The 16,979-nt window shown below is 39.0% G+C and overlaps 1 protein-coding gene across 5 annotated transcripts in view; it reads left to right on the top strand.

Annotated features, from left to right (window-relative positions):
* The window catches only part of MCUB (mitochondrial calcium uniporter dominant negative subunit beta), a 51,342-nt gene that overhangs the window by 27,322 nt on the left and 7,041 nt on the right, over nt 1-16,979 (top strand). For all 5 annotated transcript variants that reach the window (XM_021525476.4, XM_021525475.4, XM_085578996.1 and 2 more), the window contains 2 exons: nt 16,072-16,147; nt 16,417-16,587. In XM_021525476.4, coding sequence (XP_021381151.3) covers nt 16,075-16,147; nt 16,417-16,587 — 244 coding nt within the window. In that variant the 5' untranslated portion in view covers nt 16,072-16,074. The remainder of the gene's footprint in view (nt 1-16,071; nt 16,148-16,416; nt 16,588-16,979) is intronic.

The raw sequence follows: 16,979 nt of genomic DNA, 5'->3' as shown, positions 1-16,979 counted from the left end.
AGAGTAAATGGTTTACTTCTGATTCTTTTCATGTACAGGTGATTCCACTACTTTTACTTGTAGAACATTAATTATGAAACAAAAGTGATTTTTGTTTTTTTAAATTATGGCGCTAGAGACATTTTACTGATTAGCTTGGAAATTACCTGTGGCTGCCAGCTTGGTATTTCAAAACAGAAAGAATTCAGCTATCCACCATTTGACAAAAGCTGAGCTCTGACTGCTGTACAGTTTTGTAAGGAAATGGGTAATCACACATAATGTAACAGAGGTATGACATGGCAGGTTAGCTTGACCGATAGAAAGAAGAGTTTGTTTTCCTTCTGACTGCAAGGGATTTGTGAGCAGTCATTATGTTTGCATGGTGTGAAAACTTTTGCTGTTGTGTCTATTGCATTTCATCTTTAATTTATATCCTTGAAGCCAATTGTCCTTGTAAAATTGACTTGAAAGCTGTCTTCCTCCTTTTTGTAAAATAGTGTCTCTGACACTGTGAAAGGTGCAGTAATCCATTTCAAATTCTAAAGTCTGACACACTGGAGGTGGGAACAAGTAAGGCCTAACTGGGCTCCCATCATGCCAGTAACTAACATCTCCTAAATTGTATGTCTTGAATTTGTAAACGGGATGGCACAAAACAAACTGAATGCTGTGATGCCACATCGTTGGTGGGCTGTGAAAGAGCTCTTACATCCCAATGTTTATGGTTTTGTAACCTTAGTGTCTAGAGAAAAATACAGTTACAGGTAAGATACACAGATTACCCAGACAATATGTTTTACCAGTTGCTTTGCTCTCCACTTTTTTAGTGGACAGGCCAATGGTAGGAAACTCTGTGTCCTTGCTGAAGTTGATTCCTTTGCACCCCATGTAATATGTAAAGGTGAGCAGAGGTTAGGTTAAGTGTTATTTCCATCTTAGAGGTGCAGTAACATGTTTTCCAAGGTTTTCCAGTAAGCTACCAACCCAGTAGTGCTGTTTTTTACTTTTAAAAAAAAGTAAAAGAAAATTATAGGATAAATTCCACCATCTGAAAATAGAGAGTGTAAATGATAGCTATGTCCTGTAAAGTGGCCATTGTGAAAGAGGCATGAATATAGTGATGGCTGTATTTGAACCCCATTGGAAGGTTTTATTCAAAAGATTTGGGGTCAGGTGAGTATGGGGAGGGTATTGTGAGTTAGGAGTAGGGAGGATATTGTGAGTTACAAGTATTATTGTCCCAATGTAACATTACTGAGTCTAGAATTCTGAATGATGGAAAACTGGAAAGTTTTGAGTTGTCTTTAAAGAAACTACAAGAATTATTTCTGGAGAGGAAAAAAGAAATTTTACAACAAAAGCCTGAAGGTTTTCAATCTAAGTAGCTTCTTGTAGTCTACAGGTGCCTACAAATAGGAGATGTTTCTGAGGCTAGAGAGTTGTTAATCTAAGCAGGTTAAACTCTACAGATCAACTAGCTCAACTCATAGAAGAAATATATAGCACCTGGCCCTTTTTGATTATGCTAGTTTATTATTGTCATATCTAATTTATGGATAATCCACAACATCCTTCTATTAAAATCTTTTAAATCAAGGCAAGTATGCTTTCTGGGGAAAAAAAATAGAATTCCAGGTTAGGCTGAGCTTTGTGAAGAAATTACCATGCTGTGGATGTGCAGCACATCAGATAGGATCAACCTCTCTGGTCCATTTTGGCCTTAATGTCATGGGGTGTGTTTCCTGATCTGTGCTGCTCTTTTGATTGCTGAGCTGTATTTAATAGCTGACCAGGATAGCATAATGTCCCCAAACCAAACAAAATGGTTCTTCCTCTTCAACGAGTGTGTTTTTGTGGAAATAAGTGTACCTGCCTTTCTGTGTTTGCTTTGGTTGCTTTTGAGAACCCTAAGCTGAAATAGTGTAAATGCAGTTTAAATAGTGCAAATGCAGTTTAAATAAGGTTTTGTCCTAAGTAGTCTTGGCTGCAGTTGTGTACAGGAAATACAGAAGTAGTATTAATGTATTGTGACAATTCTACACAATTCTTCTAATAAAAATGTGGGAAAATAAAAACTGGCACAACCAGAGTTCTTTGCTGTCCTTATGTGTTGTTTAGGTGATCAAATCAGATATTTGATTACATTCAGTTTTTATTACTGTAAAGACATTGGTTGGGGTTTTTTTGGGCACTACTGGAACAAATTGATTTGTATCCTTGTTGGCTGTTGAGGTTTCAACCTTAACTAAAAAAAGTAAGTTTTATTCATGACATTTTAAATGTGGGACAAAAAAAAAAAGAGAAAAAATGAATCCAGTAATTGCTAGTGGTGTTGTGGCACTCTCAGTTGTACTGAGGAGTACCAGTACATCTATATGCCATTTGTCCTCTGCTCTCTGTTATATCATCTGAAGTCACTAATATTTTGTTTGTGATAGGCATGAAAACATGATACACCAATGTACACTTACAATCAAATCTCTTTATCCCATGAATGCTACATGCTCCAAGGGAACAGCATTGTAGGTGATGAATGTTGTACAAATTTCTGCAAGGGTCCATATGGAAATCTTTAGTTCTGTATGCTAGAACCTGCTCTGTACTAAGCCAAAACCCATGAGACAGATCTTGTTAAATCTCATCCTCACAGAATTGTTCAGATTGGAAAAGACCTCCAGAGATCATCATGTCCAACCATTCAGTGATGTGTGTTACAGATTATGGCAAGTTATGGCTAGCTACATGGTCTGCTGAAAGCATTATGGCTGTATTTCAGCCTTATGGCTGAAAACCCCAATATTTTATGATGAGCATGCAGATTTGGGGTGCTCAGTTGGAAGGCATGTACAACTTAGTTGGAGTGTCTGGTAGCCTTAGGGTGCTTGATGCCAGGCTTGAAGACCTCAAGTGTGAAACACCTTGAAGGTACTACTCTACCTTAAAACTTGGATGTGAATACCTTTGCCAAGTCTAGACAGTGAGACAAAACCAGAATTACCACTCACCTGCTTGCATCGGCAGCAGGAGGAAAACTGCTGCACTGTGAAATGGCAGAGAATACATCAGCATGGTTCTTTCACTTTTATGGATGTTAAAATCAGCACCTTTGCTGAGGTATGAAAGATACACTCCTATAATAGACTCTTGTAACAGTCTGTGCTTTCCTTGTCCAAAGGCAGATTATGTTAGCGTTCAGGAACACACATAATCATGGGATATGATTATATGCAGGTGCTTTTATTAAGATCTCTGGGAATCAGGGGTACAGACCCAGATCTGAGTCCGACATGGCTTTTGAGCTGGACGTATTTTATATTCTATCGTTACATAACACACATATTAATTATTAAACTTATATTGTTCTATTGTTTACATTGACATGAGTTTCTCGTGATCTTTCTTAGGTCACTGACCACAGTTTCTCATGATTATTCTTTTGATTAAGCAGTAATTATATTTAATTACTAAATAATCATCACATCTAATAATTATATCAATCATCATGTACTAGCTACACAGTGCAGTTCTAGCAAGTACGAGTTCTCCATGGGCTTAGGGTGTTTATTTTTTCCAGGGCCTACTAAGCTTATTTTTCCTTTTAACCCTTAATCCCCATGATTTTAAAACCCTTTTACTATCAATTAGACTGGGAAGAGCTTGCAAAAGGACTCTGGGAAAAAAGCCTGAAAAGTGCAGTAAAGATGAAGAATGTATTAGGCTCTTTATTAATTCATTTTCCCACAGAAGCGTGATTTCTCAGTGTAGGTTGCACATCTTTTCCATGCTTCTGACAACACCTTTGTTATAACTTGATTATTCCAAGAAGGCATATCTTTGTTTGGTTTGGGGTACTTTTGTCCACATGCACAGAAAAGCGTGTTAAAACTATTTTACACACAAAATAATTGTTGTTAGAAGGTACTGGGTAAAGACATCAAGGTGGAACAGCTCAGCCTTGCTTCTGAAGAACATTGCTCCTTCCTCTTGTTTTGGTGGTGCAGGGTGACAAGTGTGCTATCAGGAGTGAGCAGATATTAAATGTCAGTTTTGTGTAACCTCTCTAATAATATTTAATTTAAAATTAACATCCCTAAGTGCTAAAGTATTGTGTGTCCCAGTAGAGGCAATGCAGGCTGTTGGATCTTTGAGCACTTGTTGACTGTTTTTGACTGAGTGGCTAGTAAGCTGCATAATTAAATTATCTTAAATCTTACTGGAAACTGACTATGGTAGACAGACATGCAATGTGCTTGTGTTTCTCTTTCCTTTAGGAAACCACACTACTAAAAAAAACCCAAAACCAAACCATATAACTCTGCATAATAGTCCTGCCTTAAGGTGGGATGTTTATTATAGGGGGCTTTCCCTATTCTTCTGTTGGCAGAGTTATTAAGGCCTTGAGTTGCCCCTGATGAACTGAGAAACTTCCCCTGGAAAATACTAGATCACTTGGAAATTCAGAAGTGCCAGTTAATGAGATAGATAATACAGAGCTGCCTTGCTAATGAGCTTGAAAAGCTATTAGTGCTGTGAAGACACTTCAGATTTCTTCAGGACAAGGAGTTCTTGCAGCTTCTGATACAAACCTGTACTCTACATCTTCCTTCAGATCAAAGCTGATACAAGGGACAAACAGGATCCATAATTTTTAAGGACTAAGTGTAATTTTGAATTCTGTTTTATATCATTTTTTTCCCAATTTACAATTAATAGTTTTCCACTAACTGTTTTGGTTGATGTATCAAAAATACAAGTTTGTGTTAGTGTTTTAGGGATGAATTTCTCTGCTGTTTCAAGAGAAATTTAATGCAACTTGTTGGAACCCCTGTTGGCTTCCCCAGCCTTTTTTTTCTTCATAAACTGGATATATATAATGCTTTACAAAATACAATGAACTTGATATTCTTTGATGCTTAATGCCAAAATACAGTTGCAGAATATTTTCCTGGTAGGAAATCTCTTTGCATATAGACATTTGTGTAACAGAGGGAAGGAGTAACTAATTTTCCAGTGATCCTGTGTTAAAATTCCAAGATTAAAAACTGAGCAGATTTCAGGTCCTTGGAATGCAAGTATGTAGTACTGCTTGCTCTGAGTAGTAAAGCAATAATGATGTGTATGTCAAAACTCACAATTCTAAGTTATTTGAAATTGGACTTTACATAGAATTCCGGTGTGAGTTTGGGTACATGTTGGGAGGGAGGTGAAGATAGTGACCACAGACCATTCATTTTCTGGGACACTGTGGCTCGTTCTGGAGTACAGGCTATGAACATTTCAACCTGATGCAGAGTATTCCATGTGATTTATTTCTCTTATATTAGGATTTTCTTCTAGGAGCTAGTCTAGGGACAAAGCTGTGCTTTAACTTCATTAACTAAACACTTGGGAGGATTTATTGGAGGTAGCTTGGAGAAAACTTGCCAACATGACTTCTGTCAGTGCTGCAGGCTAGAAATTCTGCTCTGTGCAGGAGGCTGATTCATAGATGGCACCTGCATTTAAGTGTATCCCAAAGATGGAGCTGGGTGAGAGGTTCTGCCTTACAATCACTGTTACACCAATCTGCTTGTGTTGGAAGACAAGATGACTACATCCAATATATATATTGGTGTTACTATAGGCTTGAGTAGAAAAAGAGCAACAGCTTTGGGCTACTGCCTGCTTGTTCTGTGTGGCATTGAATTCTTGTTTGCTGTAGCAATAAAATCCTAAAAGTACATGGAAACTTTACAAAGGTAAATCTTGCATTCAGAGGATCCTGATTCTTGCCCTGTCTATTCCATCAGTCTTTCAGATACATGTCCTGAATGCATTAATAGAGGAAGAGGAAATAGAGCAACTCTTAATTGGCTGGAGTTCAAAGGCTCTGGGGTGAAAAGGGAGCAGCTAACCTGCAGCTTTGCTCATTTTCCCCGGGGAGGCACAGCAGGCACATCAGAACACAGGTTCTGGTCCATCCGGTGCACACAGAGCCTTTCATCTTCTTGTTCTGGCTGTGACTGTTTTTCTTGTGATGGTAAGCTTTAGAAAAAAACACCAGAAACCTCCACAGGAAAACTTATTGTTTGTTTTGTCTGCTCTGTAGAAAGGGACAAATGTGCAAGCATGTTGTAGAGAGTAAAACTGAAGGTCAGAACTCAGTGTAGCTCAGTGTATCACAACCAGTATTGGTTGTTGATTTAAAAATGTAATTGCTGTCTAAATGCTTTGTGCTTTTGATCCTGCAGGAAAAAGGTAAAAATCTGTCTATGATGGATTTGGTGTTGCAAGTGAGTTCACTCAGTCGCTGGTTCAGCTACATTATGTTTTTAAAACATTGATGCCAACAGCTGAAACATGGAAGTGAGTAGTATCATCAAAGCCACAGCCATTTGACAGTTTTAGATTAAAAAATCTTGAATGGCAGTGGAAGAACATAGATTTCCAAAAGAAAATTTAAAAATAAAGCAAAAATGTTTCCTTTTTGACATCTGACAGCATTTTGACGTGTCTCTTTAGGAATGGCAATGTTGAGAGCTCTGTCCACAAGTATTTGGGAGCGATGGGTCCTTACACACAAGTCATGAAGTGCCAGGAGCATACATGCTCACTGGGACCTTTGCTGAGCTATTGGGCTAGTGAGGCCTCTGCACCCTTGGCAGCACATTTGTGTTTCATGCCAGGTCCCTCTACTGTGGCAGCTTTTCTGTCAGGAATGCTCTAGAAGCTACTTCTCCCAGCAGAGTTCTCTTTCATGAAAACAGATGTTTTTAGGCTTGCCTGCTGGATGAGTTTCGTAGTTTTAAACTATTACTGTAGATCTCTTATAAGGACTTTGAGTGAAGTTGTTGTCTTCTGTAAAGTGTTGGTCTTGCTAAACCCAGTTTGCTCTGCAAAGTGTGCATGAAGGCTGGAAGCTCTTTAAACTGGTGAGTTTGTGGGTGCCCCTTTGATCTTATTCCTTAGAAATGTTTACTTCCTTTGGTTCTGTCTGATTATTTAATTTGTTACGTTTCTGCTGTCAGGCTGTCTTGAATGGCAGCTCTGCGGTTTCTGACACCACCTGTTGAAGTTTCTGTGAAGTTGTGATGTTAAATTGGCAGTTGGTTGCTTGCTGTGGATGTTCTCACAGTGTCTGCCCTAGATATTTTTAAAAAAACATTATTAATTAGAAACTGTCAAAAGGGAAAGTATTATGATTCTCTGTTTACTTCAGTTCTTGAGCCTTTTTTTTCTTGGGTTACTTTCTAACAAGAGTAAAAAGTGTGTTCTGTACTCCCTGCAAGTAATTTGAGCATCCACAGGAGTGCAGCAGCATATAAAGCTGGAATATAAACTAAGTTCCATTTTGGTATTGCTTTATAACTGTCTGTTATAACGGATACAGATCACTATCTACATCCTAATGCCAGCTAAGAGAGAAAGACGTTTGATTTGATCTAGTCTGTCAGTTGTTTAGTTGTTTTGTTGGTTTTTTTTTTGTTTTTTTTTTCAGATAAGCAATCTGTTTTCATATGTGAAATCATATGTATTTTCCCTTTGGAAAGGTACCTGTTTACAGCTGCCTGTAAAAAACATGAGTTCTTAAGTGTTTGGGGTAATCTTATTTCAGACCTTTAAAGAAAAAAAAGAAATACAGTGTTTCTAAAACCATCAATATAAGATGTGATATTTTATAATAATGGTATAGACAATGCATTTCTGGAATTGTTGTGGTAGGAGAAAAAGAGAAACTTCTCTAATAGTGCAACACCAGATAGTCCCAGTATAATTCAGAGCAAATCTAGGTGTGACTAAGCCAGACATGGATTGTTACTGTCCTCTGTTGTCATAGATTTGATTCCTAGTATTTTCCTTCCCCTCAAATAATAATTAACACGCTGCATTGCCAAAATCGTTCTGCCTTTGGGATAATGGTGTTTGGGCAGGAGAAACTCCTAGCTGTGGAAAATGCTCTTCAAGAGAGCAAAGTTTCTCTGGTATTTTGTGGAATAGTGCAGCTAAGTTTTCAGGGAGTGGAAGAAAAGAAGCGATACAATTGAACAGGGTTGCTTTGATTCTGCAGAGTATTGTGGTTTCTCATGGCTTGTGGTCAGACCTTCGGGGAAGCCTTGGGGATGGGGACTAGATGGGAAACATCCCCAGCAGGAGAGAGATAGAAGCCCTTAGCTGGAGAGGTGGCAGGGTGAGGAATGGAAGGGATGTGGTGAAGAGCCAGCTCTCCTTGCCTGGTGCGTTTCAGCAGCTGCTCAGCTGGTTCCCTTTCCAAGATCTGTTTGGTGGAACGATTCTGAAGTCTGTTACCTGCTAAAAACCTTCTTAAAAGCTGGGTGAGAGCTGTCACTGGGAGTTTCTCCACTCCTGGTTACTCTGACTGACTTTTCATGCACATCTATCAGATATTAATTCTAAGCGTTGCGTCAGTCAAATTTTCCAAGCAGTCTCTTCTTTATTAGCCACGCTGTAAATGCCTTAAGGCTTTTGAAACTGACAGTTCAGTAAAGAAAAGCCTGGGGAAAGAATCCCCCTGAAAAAGAAGTACATCCTTGTATTTATATGAAAACCCAATTCTGTTGAGTTGTAGGGAGGAGGAGCAGGGTTATTTATTTAGTAAATAGAAATGTCCATTATAAATGAAAATGTTGACAAGCAGTTCCATTTTCTGAGTTACATCATCTTTTTCCTGCATGCTACAACCTGCTCAATGCTTTCAATCTGAAAAGTTCTGTGGGAGAAAAGGAAGACTTGCTGGAAGACTTTGATAAACATGTAAGTGTAATCTGACTTTGCATCCCTGTGTCTCTTGTTATCTCATTTCAGCTGAAGTTTAAACAAGGTTTTCCTTGTCTGGCAATTTGAACAAATAATGTTATTGCTAGAGAAGACTTCAAGCAATCTTTTTAAGAAACATGAAAGCAGCTGTGTACATTACGATACAATCTTTCTAAGACATTTGTAAGAAAATGTGCAGCAAGCCTATTTTCTTATTTAATAAAATGTAAGTGTATTTTTGAAAACAAAGTCACTCTTGTTACTCCTAAAGTTTTGCAATATTTCCCAGATCAGCATGCCTTCCCCAAAAGTCACAGCACAAGAGCAAAGATCTGATCTGTGGGACAAATTAAAAATCCTGTCTGTGCTGACACATTAATCTTTTGACCTAGACTGTTTTGGGGAACAGATGGTACAGCTCTTGGATGTGGGCTTGCTTTTGATAAAGCACAAATACATTTTCATGCTATAATCCCTCCCTCTCAAATTCTTAGCCCTGTCTGATTTGCAAACTACCTTTTAAGTGTTGCATCCAATCTTTCCTTCTGAAAATGAAATAAATTGGGAAGAAAAGCAGCTTTCAGACAAGCAGGCATCATTGAAACTGGATGAAGATGTGATATTTCCAATAATTTAATGCTTTATATGCAGAAGAGATTTAAGATTTGCATTTCTTTGTAGAAAGAGAAGAAAAAGGTTTGATAAAATAGTAAGACACAATGGTGTTGCTCCTAAAAATGCACTTGGCCTGCACAGCTGTCTTGGTTTTAGGCCTGTTTTTACACTGGTTTGGACATCAGTTTCTTTTGAAAAGGGAGAATGTCTGTATCTTCAGAGTAGTCCCCAGAAGGCACTGCAGGCAGATGCTGTCAGCTGATGTTCATCCTTCTTATCTCCTCAGCGCTTCTGGTGTTGCCTCTTTGCAGTGAGGAGTCTCTGCAGTGAGGAGTTACTGAAATAATACTTTTGGTTAGAGGAGGGCAAGGCTTAATTTCAGCCTGCTTTAAATGTCAGTGTTTCCAGTATCTCCTTCTATGGCTTGTCAAACTGATGGGGATGCAAATCCTGGTGCTTCCCTGGAGCTCTGCATCCTCAGGTGCCTGGTGTAGGGTCAGATGACCTCAGTGAGATACATCTCAAGAGGAGGGATCTCTGCCCCTGTTGCAGAATGGATTCTCTCCCCTACGTGCATGCCCCCAGTGGAGTGGGGTGTGCATGTGGGCAGGGAGTGGGTGAGACAGCACAAAGGAGCAGTGAAAGAGCAGAATGAAGCTTGGGGGTGCACACCTGCCCAGTAGGAGATTAGATGCAAGGTCCCCCTGGCAAAATCCTTCTGCAGTGATGGGTTTGACCTGCTGGACCTTCATAAAAGAGGTTCTTGGTGCCCAGTTGCCTCGATTACTTCCTACAATAGCTGTCATTTTGGTCACTGGTAATGTTTGGCTGATTAAAACTAGTGGCAGCTCTTCTTGGAATCTGAGCAGAGGCAGGAAATGAAAGATTAACAGGGATGATAAAGGCACAAAAAATAACAGGCACATGAAACCAAAATTTTGATGGCTTGGGCTCTTTTATTGGGTTTTAACTATTTAAAACAGCAGTTTTAACTGCTGTGAGGGAAGTGAGTTTTGAGTAAAAGCCATATGAATCCTGTATAGCTCTTGCTTCTTCAAAATCACTGGAGCGTACATACTCATGTTGAAACTACTGCTTTGCTGGAAGAGACCTGCTAGCTACTTCTTTTAAAGTTGATTTGTACTGAGGAAGGGGTTAAAAATATTGCAGATTTCAAATTAGCTGCATCGAAAGGATTGAAATATAAGTGGATTGAAATACAAATGTTGCAGTGTGGTTCATACAGTGCCTTGTGAACAGCTGGAGAAAGGTATTCACTGCATGGCCCATTTGAGACAGGAAAGCTGTCTCTCAGGAAAAAAAAAGTCTGTCCTCTTTTGTTTTGTTTTTTTTTGTTTGGTTGGTTTTTTTGGGTTTTTTGGTTTTTTTTTTTTTTTTTTTTGTTTGTTTGTTTTTTGTCTTAGGAAAGGGAAATTTATCTTGAATACTCCCAGGTGTCAAAAGTATCTTCCCTGGCTGAAACTGGTGTATTGGTATAGGGGTGTTTTGACAGAATGAGTGATGTGTCTGTTGCAAGGATTTTGTTTGCTTAACTTAATCTGGGCTTCCAGAAATCTGAGCGATGGCTAAATGTGAGCAATGTGCTCTGAAGCTGCTGTTTGCATTGAAGCTGTTGTTGCATGATCATCTAAATCAGTTCTGGGACCAGTGAAGAAACAATGACAAATGAAAAGTTTATTGGAGAGAAATCATCTGTATCTCTAGTGGGCACTTGTAAGACAATTGTAGGCGGTTGTTAGGGCTCCATATGTCTTATTTTCCTGAGTATGTAGGATTGCTTACAAAATCAGCACAGAAGTTTAATAGCAGATATCTCCAAAATGGCCTTAATGACTCATTTTAAAAAGGGAAATACCTTATGTGTACTTCTTGTGAACTTCATCAGAACAATGATTCATTTTTGGTTAGCTTGGCTGTGCATGATCTACAAGCTCTGTTGACTGTGGCTGGTAGCTCTTGCTTTTTTCTCTCCTTTCCCTTGGTTTTAAACCATTCTGAAATGTCTGTTGATTATCTTGAAACTTCAGATTGTTGCTCCATAATTAAGTAATCTCGGTTGGTTTCCCTCACAGAATCAGGAGATGACATCATTCATCTGCAGAGAACTTCTAAGTGTGTTTATCAGAAAAACACTATGGAAAATATACATAGCTATTTATAACACATTCCTTCACTGAACCGTGCCAACATGTGGCTAACACGTACCTGCCCTCATCTGTCTCCTGCCCTTTCAAGCAGGCAGCATCCGGGGAGGTGACTTGTCCTGCCCTCTGCTTCACAAACTGGGTGAGGTCAGCACACGAGGAGAACGATGGATGCTGAGAATGTTGGCTTGTCTGGTGACACTCAGGGGAAGAAAGGCCCCAAAATCCATTTTTAGGCATTGCAACTACTAGTTTCCCCCATGAATTGTCTCTTCCCACTCCTTTCCTGCAGTGCTTTTCAGTAGCTGTGTGGAAGGAGCTGTACCAGGGTTGGACAAGGACTGCAGGAGATAACTGAGCTCTCCTCTTCTGCCTGTAGCACTATATTACTATGGAAAAGCACACTGCAAGATGTTTTTAATTAGAATGTGTTTTGCTGCAGTGTATTTAAGGGTAAAATGCTTGTGCTTTGTGGAGTAGGGCATTTTATTATTGTGCTCTTCTGTATCAGATTCTTATCATTGCCTGAGAGAGAAGGAAATGAGAATGTGGGAGATCACTCACGTAACAGTCTGCATTATTTTTTTGTGAAGACTACTTGTGAGTTTGACTTGAGGCACTCTCAAAAGGATCTTACACTGAAGAAATACAGTAATTCACTTTGTAGTATTGCATGTCCCTTCAGGAAGAGGACAGACAGAGTTGAGCTGACTCTTTTTTAATTACTTTCTCTAATAAATCTAAATTACTGGGGACTCAATTGTTGAAGGTGTTAGATTTTTTTGTTGCTGTTGACATAACAAATAAAAACTACCATATCTTCCAAAATGCATATAAGAAGACAAAAGTTTCAAAAATATGATGCCTGGCTAGCTGCATTGTTACAATATTTTGGTATGGTAAGTCAAAATTAAGTAAACAATAATTCAGAAAGTGTTCTCAAAAAGTGTCCTAATAACATTTTTTTGTAAAATTCCATATTCAAGATGACCTTTTTGTGTGAAAAATATTTTATTTCTATGATCTCTCTATTGCCATCCACATTATAATATTTTACAGAACAGAAGTTACAATTCCTGATGAGGTTACTATTTGTATATGTAGTGCTAAAGGAAGATCAGAGGCTTTCATGTTGCCTCATGTACTGGTAATGATACTGATTTCTTAGACATAACTGATCACAGAGTGAATTTGAGCTTAAGTTTGCAGGAACAATCACTCAACATCATAAGAGGTAGATTATTTGGAACTGCTAGCTCCAGAAACTGCAGTGTAGGTAGGTTCAGTCATTTGCCACTCTTAAAAGTGAAAAATACAGTATTTCTATTCCAGTCTCTCCCACTTGTCATGTCTGGCTGCCTGGTTTTCCAGCTTAGTTTTGATGCTGCATTAGTCCCTAAAACTTTGCAGTAAACCACCAGGAAAATGTTGAAATAAATTTCCACTCTTGACTTTAACAGTGGCAGCTTCTCTGCTGTTAGAGACCAGAGGCGCCCTTAACAGAGGAAGTACATTTTTAAACTGCATATATTTTCTGGTTTATACCAACTGGTATTTTTAACAGACTATGTTGGATTATTTTTATCACAATTAACTCTCTATGCCTTAAATTCTTAAGAGTTTTCATTCCCAGGAGAGTCCATGCCTTGAACTGAGTCAAGAGATAAGGCCAACTGCTGCTCCCATATATTTTGCATTATATATATATTCTGCAGATATAGCTGAGGGAGAAGGGATGTTTCACAACTAAATGCTGTTCATCTGCCTTTGACTCCTGAACATAATTGTGGTTGTGTTAGAGGTATTTTAGCCAGATGTCCTGCCGCATGTGTGTGCAGATTGCAGAAAGCTGTAGAATGGCTTGCTTAGCCTTTGTGAGGTTATAGGAGTTAGCCAAGAGGCACACACTGGCATGTAGAAGAGTTGTTGGTAATATGCTGTGCTCCTTACAGATCTCAGAGGTTGTGATGCAGTTAATTCAGGGCACACAGTCTTATTTCAGCTCTCACTGATGTTGTTGTGAGGGCAGTCTCTCTGTTTTGGTCCCATAATTCAAGTCCTCCTTGTAGCTGCTACGCTTGCTGACTGACATTTCTTTTCCAGGGGTAGGAGAGGGATCATTCCAAGCATCTCAAAAGGAGCACAATGATTTGGCTGTAGGGCACAAGCTAACTTGTTGGTTTAATAACTTCACTGAAGGGGAGATTTAAATCTGGAAACAGAGGGAGAAAGTTAACCCAGCCCTTCATGCTTCCCAATTCATCAACCTAGAGCTAATATGGAAAGTTAATTATTTGCATATCAGTTCAACTCCATAGCTCTGTGGCTTTTTTATTCTTTGCAGGTGATTTTAATGGGTAATCTGCATTTGAGGCAATCTGAAAAAAATAAGCTCCAATATATAGAGATTCTTTCAATGGAACATGAATGGTAATGTCAAAATCTAAAGAAGAATAAAATGAACTGCTGTAAAGATTTTATTTCAATAAATGTGATCTAATTTAATAAATATTTTAAATTAAAATATTAAATATATCTATTTAATTTGTATTGATTGTTGAATGCATCACTTCTAGAAGTAAAGTAGATAATTAGTTTCTTTTATTGGGAATTTGGGTAACCTTGAAATACAGGCAGGGTGCTGTTCATTGCTTGGGGCATGTTGGGTGATCAATATCTAGAATCTGATTGCAAAGTTGGCAAAAAAAAGTTAATTCCTTATTATCCCTTGCATATCCTCCTGAAGAAACAAGAGTTGCTGTTGTGTTCAAAGCTATTGAGTTTTCCTGCATGCTGTTCCAAAACAGATCCTGCTTTGAGGGCTGTCTCCCTGCTCCAGGTTGTGTTCCTAAATGTTTTGTGGGTGCAGGTGCTCCCTGTAAATGGGATGGGAGCTGGTGAGCTGAGCTGTGTCCTGCCTGGCTCCAGGGAAAGTCTTTTGTTCTGCTGAAGAAACAAGACAAGTTACCAGATGCATCCTTAGCTCTGGGTGGCTGCCAGCATTCCTATGCTCCTACTGTCTACCTTTTTTTGAGCAATGCCTTTGTGTTTAAGACGTTCTGCTATTTGGTCTAGGTTTCTGTCTCTCTTTGATACCTGAAGATTACAATACACAGATTTCTCAGTGTTGAAAACTCACAGAATTACTTACTTTCTTTAAATCCTGAAAAGTGCTTGTTCCAGATAGAAAGTTAGGGCAGCATCAGCATCTTTGAAACACACAGATTAATTTATAGATTTTTTTTATTTAACCCAATGGCATATTCCTATCCAGACAGTCAAGGTTGTATTTCTTTAAAAACAAATAAATCATGTGAATGTGGTGAGATGTGTTTGGCATATTGAATACCCAGGGCCTTGTGCATTTACAGTTTTGTTTTCCTGCCTTGTCAAAGAATATTATCTTGCAGACTCTGAAATGTTTTGGCCTTCAGAAAGATGAGCTATAAAACTCACCGGGGGAAAATCGATCCTTATCATCTCCCTCCACATTTTTTTCCACTTTCCCCAGCTATCATATTTCAAATCCCAGGCCTAGGTCCAGCTCATGTGTGGTTTTTGTAACCAATTTGGTCAGGGATGTGATTTCTCTTCTTTTACCCGTTACTCTTAGTTTATAGCAAAAACATCTGCTGTGTCAAATCACTGCAATAAAATTGTCCCTCTCCTTGTGCAGGGGGTTTGCTTGTGCCTTCCACAGCCTGGGTGGACAGCTTTAAGTAATGGGTCTAATCAGAGCAGTTTGTCTTCTGTGTTTTGATATGGTTGTGATGAAGTGTATTGATGGTTCTCCCCAGTGGCTCTGGAAGGAGCAGGCTTTGGTGTGTAACCTTACAGGTTCAAAAACCCACTGTCATCACTGCCCTGGGGCAGAGAGGGTACTCACTGCATCTGGCTGTGCCTCTTTTAGTGTTGTACTGAACACTGGTACTGGTACTTGCAGCAGCATCTCTCAGCATGCAATTGAAGCCATTCCTATTTAAAACATTAAAGATCTTCAAGCTGTATCGTTGTTATTGTCTTTTAGCAGCACAAATCTCAACAGCCAGCTTTGGTATGCAGTATATAACTATGAAGCAACAGGTAGTGTAACCTCAGTACCTTACTATTTTATTTCTGATTGTTGTTCACAATTCAGCAGTGAGTCTTCACTGAATCCATGCCCTCTGTTGGAAGTTACACTGCGGAATTCTGCCTTTAGGTGCCACGAGGTAGAGGTTTTTCAAGAGGCTGTTCTGTGGGCAGAGGAGAGTTGCATAAAGCACTTCAGAAACACTGCAATTTTTTTCCTTTCTTTTCTTCCCCTGCTATTTTTTCCTTGAGTTAATTAAACACAATAGACAAGAAGTTTTTCTATGGGCAATACTGTAATATCTTTAGCAGAAATTCTGGTTTCACCTTTTTCATAGAATTGCCAAGTAAGGGGTTTTTCTTCAGGCAGACACCTCTGATGTCAGATCACAGGGAAGCAGATCACGGTGATAGGCTGGGTGCTGCCTTTAACCAGGTACATCCTAACTATTCTAAGGCGAGTTCCCTTGTGTCTGTGCTTCAGGTGATGCTCCGGGGGCACATTGGAGGTTGGAGGGGCCGGGAAGGGACACCTAACAGCACGCTGGTGCCATCTGATGGTAAGCTTTCACAGCAACTATTCCAACCCTTCCCATCAGTGTAACAAGCTTTTTATTTATTTTATGAGATGTGAGGTCACATTAGTTGCATGGTTTTATGTATATTTTCCAGAAATTGAAGTACTACTTCTATACTACTATTTTTTTTAATCTAGAAATGTTTTGTGTTATTTTCCTTATTTATCCTGTGTTTTAAAAGCTGCTTTACATTAAACTACAATCTACAATGCAACTTTTTCACTTAGTTTTCTTTTTTTTTTACCCCCCAGAAGTAACTATTAATTACAGACATGGTCTTCCTGTGATAACTCTTATGCTGCCCACAAGAAATGAACGCTGTCAGTTCACTGTCAAGCCAGTAGTAACCACTATAGGAGCATTCCTGCAGGATGTGCAAAGAGAAGATAAAGGAATTGAGAGAGCTGAAGTCTTTGCAACAGGTATCTTGTATTTCTCTTATTCCCTGAAATTAATGCATTCCCTTTTAAATGGACTGTACTTCTCTTCTGGAGCATAAGTTCAGTCTTCTGTCAGGTTTAGCACTGAGGCTGTTGGAGTAGCTCTTGAATGCTTCTAGGGTTTAGTGTTGTTTCAGAGTTAATAACTGAGTCCTCTTGAAAAGGCTGATTAAAAATACAGAATTGGATCTATTACTGGAACTCTTCTTTTATCCCAGTAGTGTCCTCTGTTATCTTTTTCAGTTAGTTTCTCTTTGTAATGCTGTCTTTAAATAAGTATCTCCTGATTTCCTTGATGGGTCTTTCTTCCCTTGTTCTCCATGATCACTCTGAAAAGACAACCTGTTGGGCTATTGAATGTGATGCCTGCCAGT

The sequence above is a fragment of the Lonchura striata genome, chromosome 4 (assembly GCF_050655825.1).
Source record: "Lonchura striata isolate lonStrDom1 chromosome 4, ASM5065582v1, whole genome shotgun sequence".
Lineage (NCBI taxonomy): Eukaryota > Metazoa > Chordata > Aves > Passeriformes > Estrildidae > Lonchura > Lonchura striata.
The sequence above is the reverse complement of the archived record's forward strand: the minus strand, read 5'-3'. Positions and strand labels throughout refer to the sequence as shown.